The following is a 26,748-nucleotide window of genomic DNA, read 5'->3' on the forward strand; positions in this document are numbered from 1 at the left end:
GGATATCGCATTAAAGACAGAACACCATGTATATCACACTATATATAATGACACCAATTAATTATTATCTTATGCAAGATGTTGACACAAAATATACGTACATATCTTATAATTTGATTGTCTTTATTGAATCCTTCCTAATGGCAATATTGAAATAGAATTTCAATATCTGTACATGTTTAATATTTCAAAATATTTCAAAGTTTTAAATTATTTGTTTGTTTGCTGAGTTTATTGCCTCATGAACAGCCAGGGTCATTTTGTCAATTTGAGGTGGGCCAGCCTCCTTATAGTAGTTGGTGACTACCTTACTGAACAACACACAGCAGGCAATTGCAAGTCATATGCCATTAAGAGAAATTAGAGTAAAGTGTGTTGCCCAAGGACTCAACCACAACAGCATAGACCGTCATGTTTCTTAGCTTCCTGTGAAACACAAACCTACACGAGTAAGGAGCATCAAATTATGCACTCGTATCTTTATCCCAGATTACGTCGCCGGCGCTCTAATCGACTGAGCTATCATGATCGTGGCCCCCTCATATTTTAAAAAGCCATCTATTCAAGCAATTTAAAGCACTACATGTATTTGGAATAAACTTTTCTTCAATTTACAAAGAAACATCACAGTGACATTCAGACAATTCACAAAAAAAACAACCTGAAGTGAATTGTAAAAATCTATTAAAATAATTCAAACATGACTAGTACTGTAGTAAACTAAATATGACTATGAAAGTCATTATGCATGTAGTATACTGTATATTAGCTATATAGTGGGCCAATGAACAAAAATAATCAAAAATTATTTGAAGAAAAAACAACTGATTATCAATGACGTTTTGAAAAGGAAATTAATTGGAAATTTCTGGAAATGTTTGCAAATCTTTGGCTTCACATTCTTGTAATGGTATACGTACCAAGAAGTAGTTGATCTTATATTTTAGGATATATTCATTTGTAGTTTACAAGCACTTATATAATATAAATATATTTACAACCGTTAATTGCTTAATTTGTGTTCTGTATTAAAAATATTGATAATAAAGACTAAGATGTGTTTAATAAATGTACTTAAGCTTAAAGAAGCTGTACATTTTCTATAAAATTCTGTGCTAAATTGAAAAGACCAGTCATAGCCGATAATCCATCGATTTCGAGTTTCCGATTATTGATTCTGAAAGAGAAACTGATTGTCATCACTAGTAGCTATATATAGTGTCATCACTAGTAGCTATATATAGTGTCATCACTAGTAGCTATATATAGAGTATCAGTCAGTGAGATGCCATATCCACAACTACAGACAAATGTACTATCATCACAAAAACAACATCATATACACATGCTAACAACATCAAGAGTTATTCAAATATACTGTGTCAAGGCCACATGTTGTTTCAAGACAAGGCAAAAAGTTCAAGGCCAAATGCAAGTCCTAGTGTAACAACCAGTGTATATGTATAAGAACTATAATGCTAGAATTTTTGTTTGGATGATAATTAAATCTGTATCTATATATGTTTTCCACCAAACCAAAAACAATATTTATACAATCTTTGATCATAGAATTTTATTTCTAAGTCATGTAAAGAAAATAAGACACAAAAAGAAATGAGAAAGTATAGAAAGATTTACAGTATCATTATTACAAGGTATAAGGATGAATAGTAAGGAAACCTATAGAGGTAAGACATAAATGGTGATCACGCTAGACCTGTCCCTAGCTAAGCTAGCTATATAGCCAGCAACTTAATTTAGGTACAAAACTTGGTAAAACATGGGGTAACAACCTTGACTTGTAGAATTGCTACAGTAACAGTGCCACTTCCTAATATAAACCATAAAGTGTCAGCTCATTATATCTGTATAGACACAACGAAAAAAAAGACACATGATCAGGTGATCATGACATAGGGCAGAAAAACAGATGGATCGGAGGAAAAAACTATAATCTCATTCCTAAAGACACACGGAGGGGAAAACTATTATCTCATTCCAAAACACACACGGAGGGAAAAACTATTATCTCATTCAAAAAGACAGATGGAGAGAAAAACTATTATCTCATTCAAAAAGTCAGATGGAGAGAAAAACTATTATCTCATTCCTAAAGACAGATGGAGAGAAAAACTATTATCTCATTCCTAAAGACAGATGGAGAGAAAAACTATTATCTCATTCCTAAAGACAGATGGAGAGGAAAACTATTATCTCATTCCTAAAGACAGATGGAGAGGAAAACTATTATCTCATTCCTAAAGACACATGGAGAGGAAAACTACCATTTCATTCCAAAATCTCTAATATTTAGAAAATCCAAACTGAAAGTTATGAGTTGTACATGTATATACATGTATTACTTGAAATTTGTTGGTCGTTTTGGGTTACTTCATCATGCATCAACAGGACTGCTTTCATTACATCAGAGGTTTATTTTGAACATATATGTTTCAATGCATGCCAGGCCAGTATAACAGAAGAGATACAAGACAGAGGGAGGCATCATATTAACATGTGTATACAACAGTTATTCTGGTCTACCTACAAATCAATAGGCCAAGCACACAATCTATTATGTGGTATTTTTCTATATAACCAATTTGCATTAATCAATTAAAAGGATCACTTCATTACATCAATAAATTTTGTTTTTCATTTCAGTTCAGTTATAAAAGAACAAAATTCGTAATGGCACTTTTGGTCTATTACAATGTAAAAGCTGTTCAATAGATTCATGCCAGACAAAGTTAGTAATTTTATAGGATTTTGTTTGCTTGGCCTTAATTATAACATCTGAACAACAACTAATAACAAATGCAAGCTGAAATGTGATGGCACAACTTATACTGGGAGGGCAGAGCTAACAGCAGGCACAAGACCGCAAGTAACCATAGCAACAGGTGCCTGTCGAATCTTACCCTCGTCCTATCTTACAAATAATATCAAACACTTCGTCAGGTGGTCGCGCCAAACTTTCATCACTTAATTTTGTTAATTCACTGCATAATGAGAAACAGAAATGAATTATTAATATGATATATATGCATGTGTATTATATTCACATAATTCTACAAATCATTAATAACAAGATATAAACTGTAAATATTGTATGACAACATATATTGAAATGGCATGTGTTAGTGTGCATGTACGTACACCATATAATTTGTTTATACATATTATGAGAGGACTTACAATAGACTTATAACCCAAATTATAAACAGCTCACATGAAAACAAACTCAAGGAGATATACCTACCTTTATTTTTTGTTGCATCACTAAACAACATTTAATGTATATGTACAATATATTAGTACTAGAAATTGGTCCAAAACCAAGCCAGTGATTATCATCCCACGATTGATAATCAATTATCACTTTGAAATTAAGAAGGGATAACTATGCTGTTATAGCTTAGTATAACTAATTAATATAAGTGTTTATGTTGTGACGTTACTCCAAAATTTGTCCACGAAACTGTTTAAATTTGGAGCTTGAAATACATTTTCTGGTAAAGTATTCCAGCTGTCAACAATTCTTTGAGTGAACAAATACTTCCTCATGTACATGTTCAGTCTGCTTCTTGATTGATCTAGGCTGAGTGAATGTCCCCGGGTCCTTCTCTCTTGCTTTATTGGCAAAAATCTGTGTGATGCTGTACATGTTGACTCATGCCATAGCTTATCACTGGAAGTAACTTTTGCCACTTTAATTTTCAGCTATCAGATTTAGATATATACATTTAAGTTTATTTGCTTATGGTAACGAGTTGTTTTGCGCTAAATCCTGTTCGCCCCAGGTGTTTCACCCTAATTTTTCATTTTGTTTTTTATCGTCAGCAGGTATACATTTATGTACAAATTATTAAACAGGTTATTAAACACACCAAACTTGCATTTCGCTACAATTTAACGATATAATTTATACTGGAAGACACTGTATCATCATCAACTATATATCCATACAACAATATCACGATATCATAGTATTCTCTCTTGAATGACATAATTATATATAAGACACCAACAAGCAGCCAATGCGCTGAAATATTTAAGATTAAATAACCAAAATAGTTTTGTGTTTGATGATTCTTCCATTGTGTTTACTTTTTTTAAATGTTTACTACTGCGATACTATAGAACTCTTGACTTTCTTATAAAAACTTTTCATGATCATGATCACCTACAATAAGATAAAACAACATGTACATGTGTGCAGATATCAAGAAAAGAAAACAATGTAACACATTAAATTGATTTTATTGAAAGTTATATAATTATTGGTAACTTATATTAAAGCCACTAAAATGAAAAGAAAATACCAAACAAGGTTTCGCCCTAAAATGTTAGTTTTACTGCGACACAACCTAGGACGAAACAACTTAGGGCGAACAGGATTTAGGGAGAAACAACCCGAAACATACATCATGTAAGTTATATGTAAGTTCGACATACATCATGTAAGTTATATGTAAGTTCGACATACATCATGTAAGTTATATAAGTTCGTTGCATGGCTGTCAACCCTTAAACTTCCTAGATATATGGGAAATTTTGAAGACAGTGATTAAGACCCTACAATTGAAATAGGCTAAATCATCGCTAAAACATTCTAATTGCCTGTTTCATCATATTGTTCAACAGAAAGAGTATGTCAGTTTTTATGTATTATTTGGTGAAAATAAGGTATAGAAAATTAAATGCACTTTTCTTACAGTTGAAAATTTAACATCAACGTATGTCATCTCCAAATTCCCTTCAAGTTGTATCGCTAAAACAGATCTATAACATTCCATTTCCTCTCACGTTTGTCTTATGAGAATCTTGCTCTTCATTTAACTTCATTGATTAGTTTTATGTTCCAAACTTCGGTTGATCATAAATCTAACAGGTTAACACATTAAATTACGTCCCTTAAAATAGAAACGTACTGTACAGTAGAGCTTGGATTTGATAAACATTGTCGAAAATAATTCATGTCGCGCCCGAAGAAATGGGTCATTTAAGAGTAATCTTACCTTTGACTAGTCATTTTCTGTGTTATATACCGAATTCTGTAAGTACTTCTTCATGGAAAATTAAACAACTGAACAAATAAAACTCAGAAACGTTGTTTTTCTTCTTCCGGAAACGGGAGAACCTTCAGGATCAAGATCATACAGATGTTTGAAATTTCAAGACATTTTCTCTAACAAAATCAAGCGTTTTACTCCACTGAAAGACAAGGTCACATTCAAGTCATGTGACAGAAAGAAAAAACATACACACTTTGTTCAAAATGGCAGCCACCGCACAGAAATTAACCCCCATTCCTAATTTGGAGCGAATTTCACAGCGTGTCATACGAATTCTAGGATGTAATCCAAGACCGTTGACACTACAAGGAACAAATACATATCTTGTTGGTACAGGACCAAAGTGAGTCTTTCAGATTTTGTTAATAACAGAGGGAAATACCTCACTGAACTCGTTATTGGGCAGTTCAATAGATCTATAGATGGCCTGGGCAAGCAGACGGTAAGCGCAGCGTTCTGAATGATTGTAAAGTAGACGGTATCATGTAGCGGGACTGGACTGGGTCAATCATCGGTGAACAGGTAGCTCAATTGGTAGAGCATCCGACTAGTGTTCGGAGGTCTCGGGTTCGAACCCCGGTCTGGCAGCTAAATATTCTCCTCTCCTGTTACAATCACAACAACATCAAAAATAGTTCAAAATGATATTATATGTTTTGATTTAGTATAGCATTGATAAGGAAAAAGGCATTGCAAGTTTTGTTTTTTAGAAAAGTACTGAAAGTGGGATGTTTCTAAATTTACACAGATTAGTAAGAGGAAAAATAGAGAGAAGATCAATCTGACATGGAACCTATAAAGATTCAATGGTGGGCGCCAAGATCCCTCTGCGATCTCTTGTTTTATGAAGATATTAATTAGTGGAACTGGACCAGGTCTATCATCGGCGACTAGCTGGTACCTTAATTTCCAGAGCATCCATTGGTGTTATGAGGTCCCGAGTTCGAACCCGACTTGGTCGTGCAATTTCCACCCCTCTTACATTTGGTGCCTGTGGCCAGGCACTAGTTTGGAAACTGACATAGCATGAGCTTTTATATCCGTGCACTGAACCGCGAAGGCATGACTACCACAATATCACTACTACTATATATACTGTACTAGCAGACATTAGGTAAAACAGGATAAATATTAGATATTTTTATCAAAGGTCTGCTAATTGATGAAAAATTATAAGTTAACTTTTTCAAAATTGTTTGCTGCAATGTAAATATAAAAGCTTTTAATTGATTCAGGAGTGAAAAAAATCGGATGAGTACTTTAATTTGGAGAAAACTTCCTAAAAATAAACTATATTTGATGCAAAATTTTAATAACTTGATAACAAAAATATGTTTAAAAAACTTAATCAGTGCATGTGGAATTTATTCATCTTTTACTAATCCAAAAATGAAAAGGATGGGATGAGTATTTATGGAGAAAAGTGGTTCACAATGAGGTATACTTTGATAAAATGTGTTTTTATAAGTACATGTATGAACAGTATAAGCAGCTTTACATAAAATCAGTGATTATTTATGCAAAATTTGAGCAATTTGCTCAAAATCATTTGCCAGAAAAACTTTATCAGTGCATGTGGAATTATTCAGCTTTTTACACATTAAAAAATTGAACCGATTGAACGAGAATTTTTTGACAAAAGTGGTTCACAATAAGGTAGTAGTTAACTTGATGTCATCTCGCTACACCATTTCTAACAGATAGGGACAGTTTCCAATCCCTGTCTGTACATCCCTGCTGTGGCCAAACTTTAGTGAGTCTGTACATCCCTGCTGTGGCCAAACTTTGGTTCAAGTGAGGTGAATAATTGACAAGCTGATATACCAAAACCTGGGTATTGAGTTGTTAGGTCTTCGGGTCAAAGACTTCAAAAGGAAGGGAAGAGTGTGGAAGAACTGGACGAGGTTGATCATCAGGGACCTGGTAGCTCAACCGGTAGAGCATTTGGTGGGTGTTCAGCGTGTTCAAACCCAGCCCCCTCCCAATATTTGATATACTATATAAATAACCAGCTGTAATCAGTTGGTAGATTTATAATACATAGTACATAAGCTGTGGGTTTGTAAGACTACATAAGGCAAACAAATTAGTGTAGTCATGCTGTTTCTTATTGATCACAGTTAAACACATACAAGGAAAATACTTTGAAATAGACTAATTATTTACAATCTGCTACAGGTATTGGATCATGATTGCAGAGTTGACAAATTCAGTGTTACTGTTAGCTCACCTGCATGAAGGGCAAAAGAGTTCATGCCGCTGCAGAATCCGTCGTCGGATGTCAACTTTTTAGGTCACCTGAAACAAAGTCACAGTTGACCTATTGTGATTGCCTTATGTCTGGCATTGTCTTTTGTTCATCATAAACAATTTACATTTTCAACTTCTTATCATTAACCAACAGGCCCTGAGGGACCTGATATTGGGTCTGTAGTCTATTACTGGGATGAAGGGCTACCAGATTTGTTCAAATAGATGACCTTGGCCTTCATTTAAGGTCACAGGGGTCAAATATGCTAAAATCTTTAAATGACTTATTTTTACTATGTAAGAGCTGGCCCAGAGACCTGATATTGGGCCTTTAGCATGGTGGGATAAAGAGCTATCAAAACTTTTATAATAAATAACATTGAACTTCACTGAATGTATGTCACAGGGGTCAAACATGCCAAAAAATTAAAAAGGACATTTTCGCAATAACCAAGAGGCCCAAAGACCTGATTATGGGCATATAGCATTTTCGTTCAGGTCAAATGTGCCAAAATATATCAAAACTTAGGTGTCCATTAAGGCCCATGGGCCTCTTGTTCTTTTAAACAAATTCTTCTCAATAACCAACATGCCCACAGACCTGATATTGGGTCTGTAGCATGCTGGGAAAAAGGGCTACCTAGTTTGTTCAAATGAATGTCCTTGACCTACATTCAAGGTCACAGGGGTCAAATAGGCTAAAATCTTTAAACAATGATTTCCTGATAGCCAAGAGACTCTGAGAGTTTAGATTAGGCCAATAGTATGCTGGAATGAAGTACTAGAAAATGTATTGACCATATCTGCTGAAATGACCATGATCAACTTCAAAGTTGCAGAAGAACAGATGAGTGATACAGACCCATTGGGTCTTTTTTATCATTTAGAGTAAACTCCACTTTTTAAGGAGTCAGAAGGACCATTAAAAATCATTTTGTAGAAATCATGTAACACAACATCAGTTTTATGCCCACAATACCAATTCAACGGGACATGCTGAATCGGCCACCTGTAACTGAGGTATTGACGTGGTATTGTTTGCACTCAAGTGACACTTCACTTTAAATATCAGCATGTAAACGTAACAATAACTGATCTCGTGCTTAAGTCATGAATTTGATTTGATTTATTCTTTACATTAAAATTTTGTTATTTACAAATCAATAGAATCTTGTTTGTAGTTATTTACTTGTTTACCATGATATATAGCTATCACACAAACTTCATTTTGTTGCCAAGCATGCCCACATTCCCCTACTAAATTATGATACAATCACATATTTATTCTGTTGTGCATATTTTGTGCAAACATCATTCACACATCGTTGTGTAATCCCACAACTGAAAGAAATTTACAATATCTGTTAAATTCTGAATTATACTACTTTGGGGAAGTTTTCTCCCATTTGGGGATATAGTAATTAGTTGCTGGTTTATAATTATACATTACCTTCTACCTGAAGTCTCCTATTGCTATGTTTATAAGGCACTACAGTAACATCCTTTGGAAATTTGTTCTCATTTTTATAGTCCTTTTTTTCTAAATGAACTAAAAGAAAAATGTATAGGCTTATTGTTAAGACAGCTTGATTACTCTCATAACAAAATTGTAATTTAGGCCCTACAAGAAATAATTAGGAAAAAATTATTTTCATCCTCTAGTGAAAAGTAAACATAATCTCCAGTTTAAATTTATAAACTCAGATACAGATGTCTGACATTAAAACGATTGCCATATGGCTATCAAACACTTTGGATAAAGGTACTATTATTATAGTCAATAAAACATCAATTCTCAAAAAAAAGTGTACCTGTCATACAGTAATAAGATTTTATAGTAGAATTACTAAAAGAATAACAATTCTCATACAGTGATATTTTTGTCGTGTGTTACATTTTTTAAACCGGCTGTTGTCACTAGAAAGTATATAATAGTATATTTTTTTTCAAAAATATGAATAAAAATTCATAAATCGCATATACATTTTGTACATATATAATCTTCCCAATTTTATAGAAATGATTTACAGGTTGAAATGACGGCCATTAATTAATCTCTGGAATTTTGTTATAAAAGATCAGCAATTATTCTAGCCAGTTTTCCATTTTTTCACTCATGTTATGGTACAGATACTAATTACTATATTTCAACGTATAGGCCTTGAAAATTTAGCTACATGACAAGGAAGCACTGCACATAAGGAAACATTATTTGACATTTTTATACTTTGTTGACCCATTCAGGCTTACCAGTTATATCAAAATTAATCTATATATAATAACCATGCAGTACTAATAAGATGTATATATCAAGAGACTTAGTGATATGATCTGTTGGTAATTGGGTGTTAAAATCTGTAGGACACAGCTACTGGCCGGCTAGAACAGAAAGTGATAACATTAATATTCTTCAAAAATTTTACTCTTACAGTTAAATTGGTTAAACAGAATATTGCATGTTGATAATTTTAGAACAGCATTTTTATAAACATATAAATTTTTTGATGTCGCACATGAAAGTCACATCTATTTGACATAAATGGGCTTAAACTGATATTTTTAATATTCACAGGAGAATATTGATTGATGCTGGTGATCCTGAAGTTCCTGATTATATTAACAATCTGAAGAAAGCCTTGAAGGATTTCCAGAGTTCCATCCAAGAGATTGTCATAACACACTGGCATAAAGATCATGTTGGGGGTGTCCAAGATGTTTGTCGGGAAGTTTTACAATGTAATTTTATATTTTCTTTAATTATTTAAGTACAGCCTAGTGGAACCAGATCCATGTAGTGTTTTCCTGGGGGCCTTTTTGGGCCGATAACGATTTCATAATTAAGCAAAATTCTAAATATTTTCAGTTTTCTCCAGATTTCTTTCCCAATTCACCAATTTTCCAATCCAAACTAGTGAATAAAAACCCTGGGACCAATTGCTATCTGGATAGCTATTGTTCTGTAGATCTATTGTTCTATAAATTAATTGTTATTTCATTTTGATGTAACCTCAGGCATTTTAGTAATGTTTATACTATTATGAGATGTATTTAGAATTTCTGTTTTTCAGCTTCAGATATAAAGGTATCCAAGTTTAGTCGCCCTGAAGGACATGAGGAGTACAATATTGGTTTTCCCTATAATTTTGTGAAGGACAATGCTGTGTTTCAAACTGAAGGTGCTACACTAAAGTAAGCCATTTAAGTATTGTTATGAAGTTAGTTCATCTTAATTATCATGCACACAAGAATAAAAATGAATGAATACACCCCAGTAATTAAATTATGAAGGATGTAATGTTTTTTTTATTAATTACATTGTAGTAATTTTCATTTCACAACCCTCAAAAAGATCAAGGGAGCTATTTTTTTGGTAGATTTTTAATTACATGTACATTTGTAATTGTATATCCTGCAATTTTACCTGATTTGTTTTATTTCACACTCTTCCATCTAATTTTGGCAGATTTATTTTCATATTTACCCTTTTATTCTAACTTATAAAAATTGGTAGATTTCTTGACATTGTGCATTCTGTCATGTAACAGTGATTTTTGCAGATCTTTTTATTATCTAATATTTACCGTTATTTTTAGCAGATCTTCAATTTAGCTCACCTGGTCTGAAGGACCAAGGTGAGATTGTGCCATTACGCGGCGTCCAGTGTCTATCTGTCGGTCAACAACTGACTTCTTCTTCATAACCGGCAATTGGAATTAAACAAAATTTGACTGGAAGCATCTCTAGGTTGTTTACATTCAAAATTTTACAAATGGTGGGGTTGACTCCTCATGGGTCTAAGAGGTGGGCCAAAAGGGGTCAATGTGGCTATATATATATAAACGACTTCTCTGAAAATAAGCAATGGACATTACTCATATTTAACTGATAGAATCCCTATGAGGTGGGGATTCAAAATTGTATAAATGGTGGGTTGGGCCAAAAGGGGTCACTTTTGTTTTATGGATTAATGCACTTTTTGGAATAAAAACCTTACATTTTTAGAATTACAACCAAAACAATGTACATGTATACATATAAAATGCTTCTGATATATTGACATAGCAAAACAGGCGACACATATGCATCTTTTTTTCATATCTCATGAAACCAGGTGAGTGATACAGGCCCTCTGGGCTCTTGTTTGTATTTGTGTTTTTGTTTGATTGTGTATTTCCCCTGTAATTGTCTGTCTTTCAGGGCCCTTTTTACACCGGGTCATTCAGATGACCACATGGTACTGTTACTGGAGGAGGACAGGGCCATTTTCTCTGGTGATACCATCCTAGGGGAGACAACTGCTGTAAGTTTGGAATTTTCAGCCCATCATCAATCAAAAGGCACTTTTAGTTCATTTGACCCAAAGGGTAAGGATGATCTATAGCCATTGTGTTCCGTATTTATACCAATGAGGCTGGTTTGACCCCTGGGGACAGAGGGGTGGGTCCCAAAAAGTGGAACATTGCTGAAATTTTGTATTAAACCCCTACTCTTTCTTAACCCTTGGTTGTATTATATCCAAATATGGGGTGCAATATCATTTGGGGAGGACAATCATATTTTAATTAAATGAGACTGGTGTGACCCAAGAGGTCAGTGGCCGGGTTGAGGTTCCGACGGTGAGCTTTGCTGAAATTTTGCTTTTAAACTCTACTCCTCCTTAACCCATAGTTGCATGGACTACAACCAAATTTGGTGTGCAACATCATTGGGGGAGGGCGATCATATTTCATGTAAACGTGGCTGGTCCAACCATTAGGGACAGAGGGGTGGGGCCGAAAAATCTCAAAAACCCTACTCCTTCTAACCCTTGGGTGGAATTACAACCAAATTTTATGTGAAATATCATTTTGGGAGGGCAATTACAGTAGTCCCCGCGGTATACCGCCTCCTGTTTGTAGTGCCACCCCGCATACTGCCATATTTGTGCAAGGAACAGATTTGTCTGCTATGTAAAACCCCATTAATACTGCCATACCCCACATTCCGCCATCTGCCAACAATTTTTTTAAAACAAAAATGCCCTATCACCAGAAAGTATTGCCATTGTTTACGTTTTGCCGTCTGACACATGCCATCGAGGCATCAATCATGCGTGTATAATACCTACATACAGGTGTGTACAGGTAAGTTTTCCTGAGCAATTAATAAATACTACTCACCTGAAATATGTGAATGTGTTTGGTGGTTGTTTACATCATTATCGTAATGGAAACACGAGTTGAAGCAAAAAAATGGAAAAAGTCATATTAGACTTTGAATCGAAAGAGCAAACAGCAGAATATGATATGAAATTACTTAATGAGTTTAAATTGAAAATGATCCCAACAAAACAACCAACTTTAGAAATGTTTTTCAAATGATACTTGTACATTTAATTTATAAATAAAATCTCGCGATCCCAATGTGTACACAATAATTGTACATTATAAATAAAATCTCGCGATCCCAATGTGCACACAATAATTGTACATGTGCATGTGTTCTGCGCCCCAGACGATGATCACTGTTTATATTAAAAAATATGTATTAACTTACAACTGCATCTAACTTATATATTCCATTTATATGAAGACATTAGATATCCTATGAGATAGATATGTTTGTTTATTTGCAGTGTTGGTGTCAAATATACATGTGTGTTTGGCACATAAATAAGCCTAAGCCTCTTATATAACACAATCGGACGGCCCTCACACTGAAACCCCTGTTGTACCGCCACCCCCGTTATACAGCCAAAATCGACACTGGACAAAAGGTGGCAGTATAACGGGGGACTACTGTGTATATAAATGAGGTTGGTGTGACCACTGGGGCCTGAGTGGTAAGGCCCCAAAAGGTGGCGGTATAACGGGGGACTACTGTGTATTATATATAAATGAGGTTGGTGTGACCACTGGGGCCTGAGTGGTAAGGCCCCAAAAGGGGAACTTCACTATAATTTTCCTTTAAAACACTATTACTCCTAGACCTTTGAGTGGAGTTCTATCAAACAGTGTGAAACATCAATTTGAGAGGGCAGTCATACTAGAACTAGCAGGTCTGACCTCCGGACAGAGGGACAGGGTCATATTACATGGACACTTGTGTTAGATCCTCTATTATATATAATGGTTCAATTGACAGTTAAGCTTGGCCATAGCCGTCTTGTTCAAATCTGTTGGATTGGTCTTTCTAGAATTTATACCATACATGTATTTACAAATACATGTAGTCATTTTTTTCATCCTACATGGGTTTTTTTAACCCTGATCGTCTGCATTTTGGATTTGAAAGTATAAATAAATCTGTTTAATCTCTACATATTCAGAAAGGTCTTCTATAAGTACTTTCTCAGATTTTATGTATCTTTCCCTTGGTGCCTAGTTGTACAGATAGTCAGCTTTTAGACTGATCAGAAAAACAGAACCTGTGTGTTATGTCTGTGTTTCAGTTAATATAAGGGGAGGGATATTGAAATGAATATAAATGAGCATTATATTCAACTCTAAATACTTATGTAAACCAAGACAAGATAAATCTACAGTTCCAGGGGGAAATTCCTGGACAAGATAAATCTACAGTTCCAGGGGGAAATTCTCCAGGAACTAACATCCTGTCAAATCAGGAGGCTACCAAGTGGTATACAGAGTCCTCTTAAATAAAGGCAAGCAAATCATAAAAAACAAGTGGAACTACTTCTGAAGTTTCCAAATAGTATATTCTACATTCTTCTATAGCTGGTCGCTAACATGTTTCGGCTTTAAAAGGCAGGCCATCGTCATGGCAACGCTTACATGGTGTTCAGGTAGGAGTGACAATGGAGGTCATGAGATTACAACAATAGATTATGACATCATCATCAGTAACCAAGGAAGTAATTAAGGAACACAGGCTCAAACACCTCAGTTAGATGCTAATTAACTTCTTGTCTTGCAATTTGATATCAAACTCTAAGGCCGTTTTCATTTATCACGTTCAAAACTGTTGGACCAGAGTTGTTCGTTTATGAAATAAGGACGGACCTGGTGATTTTTCAATAATCTCAGATAATCTTTGACAAAGACTTTCAAGTCCTGCATTAATATCTACAGGTCCATCAAGATGTATGCCTGAAATATTACATTTAAAAACAGATGAACCAGTTTGTCCACATACTGTAAATGAACAGGCCCCAATTTTATGTTTTAATGTAATTTGGTTATTTTATATCGGATGATATGAATTCCTCTTACGTGTACTATCATACAGGACACTAGGCTTATATCAGGTGTTAAAACTACTGTGTAGTACATTGTATGTTCCCTGAGGTGTGATGGTAAACTGTTATCCTAGATTAGTAGTTTTTGTTAAACACATTTACGTTAGGTCACTTTCTGTTCCAGATGTTTGAGGATCTTCACACCTACATGGCTTCCCTTGACCGAATACTACAGATCCGTCCTTCAGTCATCTACCCCAGTCATGGTCCCATAATCACTGACCCTGTCGACAAGGTCACAAACTACATCAACCACCGCCTCACCCGAGAGAGACAGATAGAAGAAACCCTCGGACAAGACCCGAACGCCTGGCTTACCTCCATGGAACTAGTAGAAAGAATATACGTAGTAAGTGATGTATTGAAAAACAAAAAAGATTACTGATATCATAATGACAACACTATTCAAAATCAAAGTCATTTAAAGGAGGGGAAAATAAAAACACAAATATAGATTTACATTGGTGGCTCCAGACAAAGTAGAAAGAGAATAATTGAAAAGATGTCCTCTGGTATTGTAGGCATCTTCTACATAATCGACTACATCTGCCATACAAATCTAGATCAAATCGAAGACATCTGCCATACAAATCTAGGTCAAATCAAAGATATCTGCCATACAAATCTAGGTCAAATTGACTACATCTGCCATACAAATCTAGATAAAATCGACTACATCTGCCATACAAATCTAGGTCAAATCAAAGACATCTGCAATACAAATCTAGGTCAAATCAAAGACATCTGCAATACAAATCTAGGTCAAATCAAAGACATCTGCCATACAAATCTAGATCAAATCGAAGACATCTGCCATACAAATCTAGATCAAATCGAAGACATCTGCCATACAAATCTAGGTCAAATCGAAGACATCTGCCATACAAATCTAGGTCAAATCAAAGACATCTGCCATACAAATCTAGGTCAAATCGAAGACATCTGCCATACAAATCTAGGTCAAATCGAAGACATCTGCCACACAAATCTAGGTCAAATCGAAGAAATCTGCCACACAAATCTAGGTCAAATCGAAGAAATCTGCCATACAAATCTAGGTCGAATCGAAGACATCTGCCAAACAAATCTAGGTCAAATCGAAGACATCTGCCACACAAATCTAGGTCAAATCGAAGAAATCTGCCACACAAATCTAGGTCAAATCGAAGAAATCTGCCATACAAATCTAGGTCGAATCGAAGACATCTGCCAAAAAAATCTAGGTCGAATCGAAAAAATCTGCCACACAAATCTAGGTCAAATCGAAGACATCTGCCATACCAATCTTGGTCAAATCAAAGAAATCTGCCACGCAAATCTAGGTCAAATCAAAAACATCTGCCATACTAATCTTAGGTCAAATCGAAGAAATCTGCCACACAAATCTAGGTCAAATCAAAGACATCTCCCATACAAATCTAAGTCAAATCACCGACACCCGCCATACAAACAATCTTGGTCAAAGCTATGACACCCACCATACAAATCTTGGTCAAGTCCAGGTCAAGTCACAATCCTAAATGAGAGTTAGGGTTGTGACAGTCGAAGTGCTAGGCATATCAACAAGAATTAAACATGTCTGAATTCATTATCAAATAAGGAAATAGAATATTTCTAAATGAGGTCATGATGTATATACTCCACCATAAAAAAAATCTTTCCCATGATCTTTATTGACCTACGTCTCTCGAAACCTTGTGTTGTTAGTTTCTCCCTCAGTAATCGACATGCGGCACAGAATTCGTGATAACGGGAACAAGTGTGTGAATATCAAATCAACTGGGTCATGTAAACACTGTAGGTAGGGGAAGCAGGGATGTTGCTATCTAGAAATGGAAAATCATTATCTACCATCTTTATCCTGTAAGAGATATTCATGTATTATCTAAGTAAGAGGATGGGTTTACAGGACAATATTAGTTATGGCATTTATAGTAAGCTGTGATACGTAGGGTTGTAGACTAGATTACCTGCTTTTATTAGTACCATTTTTTGCCCGTCTCTTCGGAGAAGAGGAAGAGCTTATGTTGTCACCCCGGATTCGGCGTTGGTTTTTCAAATGTTAAGTTTTTGGTGCAAGTGTTTAAAGGCATAGTAAGTTATGGTAATATAGTCCCTGTTGGGGTTAAACTATCCCCTGCCAGAGTCAAACTAAAAGATATTTTTTGGGGAAAAAAAGATTTTTTTTTAATTTTTGGACTTGAATATGTTTGTGTTAAGTTTTTGGTGAAAGTGTTGAAAGTTATTAACACATTAATTTATAATTGTACTAGGGTGCTGATATTTGGTGATAGAGTCCCTCTGGAGTTGCACTATCCCTTCTTGGAGTGAAACTGCAAAAAAAAACAATGTTAAAATGCTCACATTAGACTATTCATACAGTGCCACATTTTTCAAGGGAGACAACTCTCATTAGGATAATTTTTTATCAAAAAATAAAAGAAATAGGTCCAAAAGCTATTATCTAATATACTTACTCAACTTACAACAGCATAGCTTGTCTCCCGAATGTTTGTCGATAAATAATTAACATATAAATTGGTATGGTTTTTAAAATTGCATAAATACACAATACACAATCTGATCAAGTACACAATATAAATATCATTAATGCAACTTGCGAAACCATACCAATTAATATATTTTAATTATTTATTGACAAACATTTGTAAGACGAGCTATGCTGTTCTCCAACAGCTGTTGTGCACTAGCTAGGTTGCACTCATCAATGATCAGACATTGGTCAAGATCCACTTTTATCAAACTCTGATTGGTAAATTCAGTCAACAAAGTTTTTGATTTTTTGGAAAGTGAAGCAAAATCAATCCAAAATTATTTTCTTTTTCTTTTTGAAGTGATGCCATGCAATCCAGTAAGAGTATAGTAAGAGTGGTGTAGTGTGGAATATCTGGCAATAAGCCCATGTCTGGTAACAAGCTTACAATGTCTATTGTAGTGTTGTAGAAATGCTACTGATATATTTTGTAATTTTTGTTTTCATTGTCCTTCATTAATTATTCCAAATCTTTTGAGTCATATTTTAGATGTTGGTCCCCCATGGCATTTATATTTCAGAAAAAAATGCAAGACTAATCTGTATTATGTAACTTTTTCTAAACCCTGTGCACCACTACCATAATTATAGGCTATAATAATTAATACATTCACTATACTGTTTCATTGCCCTTCAGTAACCTCAATACCTATATATAAAGTTACTTTAAGACAAAGTTTATGTGTTGGGATTAAGTCTCACTGACTTATCAAACTTCACTCTTAACACACACACTTCACACTTAACACTTAACACACTTCACACTTAACACTCACCTTCACACGGACTCTTAACACACTTCGGCTTACACAACACTTCACACGAACGCAGCAGGCTTAACACACTTCACACGAACCACTTCACACTAACACACTTCACACTAACACACTTCACACTTAACACACTTCACACTTAACACACTTACACTAACACACTTCACACGGAACACACGCACACTTAACAGATCACTTCATTCTTAACACACTTCACACTTAACACACTTCACACTTAACACACTTCACACTTAACACACTTCACACTTAACACACTTCACACTTAACACACTTCACACTTAACAGTCACTTCATTCTTAACACACTTCACACTTAACTCACTTCATTCTTAACACACTTCACACTTAACACACTTCACACTTAACAGTCACTTCACACTTAACACACTTCACACTTAACACACTTCACACTTAACACACTTCACACTTAACAGTCACTTCATTCTTAACACACTTCACACTTAACACACTTCACACTTAACTCACTTCATTCTTAACACACTTCATTCTTAACACACTTCACACTTAACACACTTCACACTTAACTCACTTCATTCTTAACACACTTCATACTTAACACACTTGAGACTCAACACATTTCAGACTCAACACACTTCAGACTCAACATACTTCATACTGAACACTTCAGACTCAACACGCTTCAGACTTAACACACTTCAGACTCAACACATTTCAGACTCAACACACTTCATACTTAGCACACTTCATAATTTACACACTTCAGACTCAACATAACTCATACTTAACACACTTCAGACTCAACATACTTCATGCTTAACACTTCAGACTCAACACACTTCATACTTAACACACTTCAGACTCAACATACTTCATACTTAACACACTTCAGACTCAACATACTTCATACTTAACACACTTCAGACTCAACACACTTCATAATTTACACACTTCGGACTCAACATACTTCATATTTTACGCACTTCATACATAACACACTTCAGACTCAACATACTTCAGACTCAACACACTTCAGACTCAACACACTTCATACTTCACACACTTCAGACTCAACATACTTCAGACTCAACACACATCAGATTCAACACACATCAGACTCAACACACATCAGACTCAACAAACTTCAAACTAAACACACTTCAAAAGATGCTTACCACACTTCAGACTTAACATGCTTTATACCTAACACACTTCAGACTTGACACACTTCAGACTCAACACACTTCATACTTAACACTTCAAACTCAACACACTTCATACTTAACACACTTCAGACTCAACACACTTCAGACTCAACACGCTTCAGACTCAACACACTTCATACTTAACACACTTCAGACTTAACACACTTTAGACTCAACACACTTCAGACTCAACACGCTTCAGACTTAACACACTTCATACTAACACACTTCAGACTCAACACACTTCAAACTTAACACACTTCAGACTCAACATAATTCATACTTAACACACTTCAGACTCAACATACTTCATGCTTAACACTTCAGACTCAACACAATTCATAATTTACACACTTCAGACTCAACATACTTCAGACTCAACACACATCAGACTCAACACACATCAGACTCAACAAACTTCAAAAGATGCTTACCACACTTCAGACTTAACATGCTTTATACCTAACACACTTCAGACTTGACACACTTCAGACTCAACACACTTCATACTTAACACTTCAAACTCAACACACTTCATACTTAACACACTTCAGACTCAACACACTTCAGACTCAACATGCTTCAGACTCAACACACTTCAAACTAAACACACTTCAAACTAAACACACTTCATACTTAACACTTCAAACTCAACACACTTCATACTTAACACACTTCAGACTCAACACACTTCATACTTAACACACTTCAGACTCAACACACTTCAGACTCAACACACTTCAGACTCAACATACTTCATACTTAACGCACTTCAGACTTAATACACTTCATACTTAACACACTTCAGACTTAACACACTTTAGACTCAACACGCTTCAGACTTAACACACTTCATACTAACACACTTCAGACTCAACACACTTCAAACTTAACACACTTCAGACTCAACATAATTCATACTTAACACACTTCAGACTCAACATACTTCATGCTTAACACTTCAGACTCAACACAATTCATAATTTACACACTTCAGACTCAACATACTTCATATTTTACATACTTCATACATAACACACTTCAGACTCAACATACTTCAGACTCAACACACTTTAGACTCAACACACTTCATAATTTACACACTTCGGACTCAACATACTTCATATTTTACACACTTCATACATAACACACTTCAGACTCAACATACTTCAGACTCAACATACTTCAGACTCAACACACATCAGACTCAACACACTTCAGACTCAACATACTTCAGACTCAACACACATCAGACTCAACACACTTCAAACTAAACACACTTCAAACTAAACACACTTCAAAAGATGCTTACCACACTTCAGACTAAACATGCTTTATACTTAACACACTTCAGACTTGACACACTTCAGACTCAACACACTTCATACTTAACACTTCAGACTCAACACACTTCATACTTAACAAACTGTAGACTCAACACACTTCAGACTCAACACGCTTCAGACTCAACACACTTCAGACTTAACACAATTTAGACTCAACACACTTCAGACTAAACACGCTTCAGACTTAACACACTTCATACTAACACACTTCAGACTTAACACACTTCATACTTAACATACTTCAGACTCAACACACTTCAGACATAACACACTTCATACTTAACACGCTTCAGACTCAACACACTTCATACTTAACACACTTCAGACTCAACAAACTTCAGACTTAACACACTTCAGACTCAACACACTTCAGACTTAACACACTTCAGACTCAACATACTTCATACTTAACACACTTCAGACTCAACACACTTCATACTTAGCACACTTCAGACTAGACACACTTCAGACTATGTTGTACACACTTCACACTTAACGCACTTCATACTCAACACACTTTTCAGACTCAATACACTTCATACTTAACACACTTCAGACTCAACACACTTCATACTTAACACTTCAGACTCAACACACTTCATACTTAACACACTTCAGACTATGTTGTACATACTTCAGACTAAACACACTTCACACTTGATGCACTTCATACTCAACACACTTTTCAGACTCAGTACACTTTATACTTAACACACTTCAGACTCAACACGCTTCAAACTTAACACACTTCAAACTTAACACACTTCAGACTTGATACACTTCATACTTAACACTTTAGACTCAACATGCTTCAAACTTAACACACTTCAAACTTAACACACTTCAGACTTGATACACTTCATACTTAACACTTTAGACTCAACATACTTCATACTAACACACTTTAGACTCAACATGCTTCATGCTTAACACTTCTGACTCAACACACTTCATACTTAACACACTTCAGACTCAACACACTTCAGACTTAACACACTTCATACTCAATATACTTCAAACTTAACACACTTCAGACTCAACATACTTCATACTTACACACTTCAGACTATGTTGTACATACTTCAGACTTAACACACTTCAGACTCAACACACTTCAGACTCAACACACTTCGTACTTAACACTTCAGACTCAACATACTTCATACTTACACACTTCAGACTATGTTGTACATACTTCAGACTTAACACACTTCATACTTAACACACCTAAGACTTAACACACTTCATACTTAACACACTTCATACTTAGGTTAGGTAAGTCAATGAGACCTAACAAGGAACAGAGCCTTGTACACTGTAGATGGTAAACCAGTAAATGACAAACTGGTTCAATTATTGTCAAACATTTAACACCCGATGATTGATCTGTTACACTGATACTCAATGTGTGGTTTTGTTTCAGGGTTTAGCTGATGGCTTAAAACATGCTGCCAATATAAATGTTTGTCAGCATCTGTTAAAGTTAGTCAAGGACGGAAAAGTGGGTAAGTTAACCATCCAATTTATTGTTATAATTTAACATATATTTAGTTTCAGGGGTGTATAAAATTTAAAGTATGTTAAGTCTTAAGTATGTTAAGTCTGAAGTGTGTGAAAGTTCGAAGTGTGTTAAGTATGAAGTGTATTAAATATGAAGTGTGTTAAGTCTGAAGTGTGTTAAATCTGAAGTGTGTTGAGTCTAAAGTGTGTTAAGTCTGAAGTGTGTTAAGTATGAAGTGTGTTGAGTCTGAAGCATGTTGAGTCTGAAGTGTGTTGAGTCTGAAGTGTGTTAAGTATGAAGTGTATTAAGTCTGAAGTGTGTTAAGTCTGAAGTGTGTTAAGTGTGAAGTGTGTTAAGTCTGAAGTGCATTAAGTTTTAAGTGTTAAGTATGAAGTGTATTAAGTCTGAAGTGTGTTAAGTATGAAGTGTATTAAGTCTGAAGTGTGTTAAGTGTGAAGTGTGTTAAGTCTGAAGTGTGTTAAGTATGAAGTGTATTAAGTCTGAAGTGTGTTAAATCTGAAGTGTGTTGAGTCTAAAGTGTGTTAAGTCTGAAGTGTGTTAAGTATGAAGTGTGTTGAGTCTGAAGCATGTTGAGTCTGAAGTGTGTTGAGTCTGAAGTGTGTTAAGTATGAAGTGTATTAAGTCTGAAGTGCGTTAAGTATGAAGTGCGTTGAGTCTGAAGTGTGTTGAGTCTGAAGTGTGTTAAGTCTGAAGTGTTTTAAGTCTGAAGTATATAGTCTAAAGTGTGTTAAATCTAAAATGTGTTAAGTCTGAAGTGTGTTAAGTCTGAAGTGTTTTAAGTCTGAAGTGTTTTTAGTCTGAAGTATATAGTCTAAAGTGTGTTAAATCTAAAATGTGTTAAGTCTGAAGTGTGTTAAGTCTGAAGTGTTTTAAGTCTGAAGTGCATTAAGTCTGAAGTGTGTTAAGTCTGAAGTGTGTTAAGTCTAAAGTGTGTTAAGTCTGAAGTGTGTTAAGTCTGTAGTATGTTAAGTATGAAGTGTGTTAAGTCTAAAGTGTGTTAAGTCTAAAGTGTGTTAAGTCTAAAGTGTGTTAAGTCTAAAGTGTGTTAAGTCTGAAGTGTTAAAAGTATGAAGTGTGTGAATCTGAAGTGTGTTAAGTATGAAGTGCGTTAAGTTTGAAGTCTGTTAAGCTTGAAGTGTGTTTTCTGAAGTTTATAGTCTGAAGTGTGTTGAGTCTGAAGTGAGTTAAGTCTGATGTTTGTTCAGTTATCTCTTGGATCAAAAAGGCTGTACACATTACACACATTTTATTTTAATCCACAATCATACATGGTTGATTTGTTGCCCTAGGGTCAGTAATATTATGTATAAGATATTTGGAAAAGTTCTTGATTTCTTAAATCAACACTCTTATAATTTATTTGTAATAGCTTAGCAGTTTGAATGGTTGGTTTAGTAATTATCATTATTATCTCCCTGCTTATAGGACCCTCTTTTAAGGTCACAGAGGTCAAATGGAATGTATTAAAATCTTTTCAATATCTTCTTTTCACTGTCAAATAACTCCAGGGTTATGTTATTTGCTCAGTTACATGTTCCGATTATAGAGTTATCATTTTGATAAGATAAATGAAATTAATCCACATTCAAGTTAGAAGAGATCTTATGACTATGTGTTAGAATATTTAAATAATTCTCCTCAATACCCAAGAGGCTCAGGGTCATGATATTGGACCAGCTGCATGCTGGGATGAAGGACTATACCGATATTTGTTCAAAGGAATGACCTTGGCTTACTTTCAACATCACAGGGGTCAAATGTGTTTAAATCTTTAAACATTTTCTCAATAGATAAGATGCCTTAAGGTCATGATATAAAGTCAGTAGCATGTTTGGATAAAAGGCTAACAGGTGTTCAAATGATTGACCTGGGCTTAAATTCAAGGTCACAGGGGTCAAATGTCATAAAATCTCCAAATGACTTCTCATTGATAAGAGCCTTTGGGTTTAGATATTGTGCCAGTAACATGCTTGGATAAAGAACTACAATGTGATTTTTAAAGAATGAGCTTGAACTTCTCTTTCAAGGTCAAAGAGTTGTCAAGAGGTGTTATGATATTAGGCATTTATAATTAGAATGCTTGGATGAAGAGATACCAAGTTTGTTGAACTTTCAAAGTCACAGGGTTAAGATGTGATAAATCTGTAATAGATTAAAAACTTAACTCTATCAGCATTAATGTCAGAACTCAGGTGTCCGATACGACCCATGGTCCTTTGTTTTTTTCTTGATTTATTGATTTATATTGAATAGCATTATGTCATTGTCTTTGTCTTTCGCAGTAGTAGGTAATCAATGCAGGTTAACACTACATAGATGTATAACAGTTTGGGCCTATAAGGTCCAAAGGTGAATAAAAAGGAATGGTATGAAGTTTTGTATATATTTTTACGTCATCTGAGACGAAGTCTCAAGTGACCTATTTTAATCGCCTTTTGTCCGTCGTCGTCCATTGTCCGTCGTCCGTCCGTAAACAATTTACATTTTCAACTTCTTCACCAAAACCGCTTGGCCAAATTCATTGAAATTTGGCAAAAAGCTTCTATGGCTGAAGGTCAACCAAAATTGTGAATTATATGGTCCCCACCCCCCAGGGGCCTGAGAGGTGGGGCCCAAAAGGGTCAAATTGACTAAAACTTCAAGAATCTTCTTCTCTACTCACAGATATGGTGGAATCAAACATTCTTCATAGATGGAAGGGTCTTATGGTGCTTTACCAAAATTGTGAATTTCATGACCCTGGGGTCTCACGTTTGCCCCTGGGGAGGGGGTAAACATTACTATAGTTTGCATAGGGAAATCACATTTTTGACATTATTTGTTGGATTTGTATTGGAATTCATTCTAACCTGGTTAACATTATCAGCATGAGATAACAGTTTGATGGTATGCACATGTTGGCCCTGACTGACCCTTTAGACTGATGGGTGGGGTCATAAAGGGTCAATTAGATTAACTGAAATATTTCAAATCTCAGGTGACCGTTAAGGCCCATGGGCCTCTTTATTCCAATATTTTGTTTATTTATTTCATTCTTTTTTCTTTTTTTTATTTTCAGAATTTGAAGAAAGAGATGGAACAAAAGTATGGAAGAAAAAATGTCAAAGCAACATGTGATTTGTTGATAATTGTCCTTGTAATGGTAGAGCTCTGTCATTTGTAGTGTTAAGATGGATACCAAACTTTGTAATGGTAGAGCTCTGTCATTTGTATGTAGTGTTAAGATGGATACCAAACCTTGTAATGGTAGAGCTCTGTCATTTGTAGTGTTAAGATGGATACCAAACCTTGTAATGGTAGAGCTCTGTCATTTGTAGTGTTAAGATGGATACCAAACTTTGTAATGGTAGAGCTCTGTCATTTGTAGTGTTAAGATGGATACCAAACCTTGTAATGGTAGAGCTCTGTCATTTGTATGTAGTGTTAAGATGGATACCAAACTTTGTAATGGTAGAGCTCTGTCATTTGTATGTAGTGTTAAGATGGATACCAAACTTTGTAGTGGTAGAGCTCTGTCATTTGTATGTAGTGTTAAGATGGACAACAAACCTTGTAATGGTAGAGCTCTGTCATTTGTAGTGTTCAGATGGATATCAAACCTTGTAATGGCAGAGCTCTGTCATTTGTATGTAGTGTTAAGATGGATACCAAACCTTGTAATGGTAGAGCTCTGTCATTTGTATGTAGTGTTAAGATGGATACCAAACCTTGTAATGGTAGAGCTCTGTCATTTGTAGTGTTAAGATGGATACCAAACCTTGTAATGGTAGAGCTCTGTCATTTGTAGTGTTAAGATGGATACCAAACTTTGTAGTGGTAGAGCTCTGTCATTTGTAGTGTTAAGATGGACAACAAACCTTGTAATGGTAGAGCTCTGTCATTTGTAGTGTTCAGATGGATATCAAACCTTGTAATGGTAGAGCTCTGTCATTTGTAGTGTTAAGATGGATACCAAACCTTGTAATGGTAGAGCTCTGTCATTTGTAGTGTTAAGATGGATACCAAACCTTGTAATGGTAGAGCTCTGTCATTTGTGCGTAGTGTTAAGATGGATACCAAACCTTGTAATGGTAGAGCTCTGTCATTTGTGCGTAGTGTTAAGATGGATAACAAACCTTGTAATGGTAGAGCTCTGTCATTTGTAGTGTTAAGATGGATACCAAACTTTGTAGTGGTAGAGCTCTGTCATTTGTATGTAGTGTTAAGATGGATAACAAACCTTGTAATGGTAGAGCTCTGTCATTTGTAGTGTTAAGATGGATACCAAACTTTGTAGTGGTAGAGCTCTGTCATTTGTGTGTAGTGTTAAGATGGATAACAAACCTTGTAATGGTAGAGCTCTGTCATTTGTAGTGTTAAGATGGATACCAAACTTTGTAGTGGTAGAGCTCTGTCATTTGTGCGTAGTGTTAAGATGGATACCAAACCTTGTAATGGTAGAGCTCTGTCATTTGTAGTGTTAAGATGGATAACAAACCTTGTAATGGTAGAGCTCTGTCATTTGTATGTAGTGTTAAGATGGATATCAAACCTTGTAGTGGTAGAGCTCTGTCATTTGTAGTGTTCAGATGGATATCAAACCTTGTAATGGTAGAGCTCTGTCATTTGTAGTGTTCAGATGGATATCAAACCTTGTAATGGTAGAGCTCTGTCATTTGTATGAAGTGTATGTTAGATATCTTTGTCGTACCTACATTGTATAATGTAGTTTTGTAAGGTTAAGCGAAAGTTGTAGAATCTATACAGGTTCAGATTATAATTAGGCATATGTACCAGAGGATGAG

At 35.2% G+C, this 26,748-nt stretch overlaps 2 protein-coding genes across 5 annotated transcripts in view; one reads left to right on the plus strand and one right to left on the minus strand.

The window, feature by feature from the left end:
* The window catches only part of LOC117316060 (serine/threonine-protein kinase 3-like), a 31,346-nt gene extending 26,207 nt beyond the window's left edge, over positions 1-5,139 (minus strand). For 2 of the 4 annotated variants that reach the window (XM_033870537.1, XM_033870535.1), the window contains exons 1-2: positions 5,022-5,139; positions 2,922-3,002 (exon numbers count right to left, since the gene is read on the minus strand). In XM_033870537.1, the coding sequence (XP_033726428.1) occupies positions 2,922-3,002; positions 5,022-5,035 (95 nt within the window). In that variant the 5' untranslated portion in view covers positions 5,036-5,139. The remainder of the gene's footprint in view (positions 1-2,921; positions 3,003-5,021) is intronic. The other 2 variants (XM_033870536.1, XM_033870534.1) reach the window with 1 other exon arrangement.
* Positions 5,140-5,254: 115 nt separating this feature from the next.
* On the plus strand, positions 5,255-26,227 carry LOC117316626 (endoribonuclease LACTB2-like). Its single transcript, XM_033871305.1, has 7 exons — positions 5,255-5,421; positions 9,901-10,064; positions 10,397-10,517; positions 11,526-11,628; positions 14,690-14,914; positions 21,866-21,947; positions 25,023-26,227. The coding sequence occupies exons 1-7, from the start codon at positions 5,282-5,284 to the stop codon at positions 25,079-25,081; spliced, it is 894 nt and encodes a 297-aa protein (XP_033727196.1). The 5' UTR covers positions 5,255-5,281; the 3' UTR covers positions 25,082-26,227.
* The last annotated feature ends 521 nt before the right edge of the window (positions 26,228-26,748 follow it).

Source organism: Pecten maximus, chromosome 18 (genome assembly GCF_902652985.1).
Source record: "Pecten maximus chromosome 18, xPecMax1.1, whole genome shotgun sequence".
Lineage (NCBI taxonomy): Eukaryota > Metazoa > Mollusca > Bivalvia > Pectinida > Pectinidae > Pecten > Pecten maximus.

Coding starts and splice junctions, on each gene's coding strand:
- LOC117316626 (XM_033871305.1), top strand. CDS start 5,282: ATGGCAGCCACCGCACAGAAATTAACCCCCATTCCTAATTTGGAGCGA. Junction 10,065..10,396: donor TTGTCGGGAAGTTTTACAAT/GTAATTTTATAT, acceptor TCTGTTTTTCAG/CTTCAGATATAAAGGTATCC. Junction 11,629..14,689: donor TCCTAGGGGAGACAACTGCT/GTAAGTTTGGAA, acceptor TTTCTGTTCCAG/ATGTTTGAGGATCTTCACAC.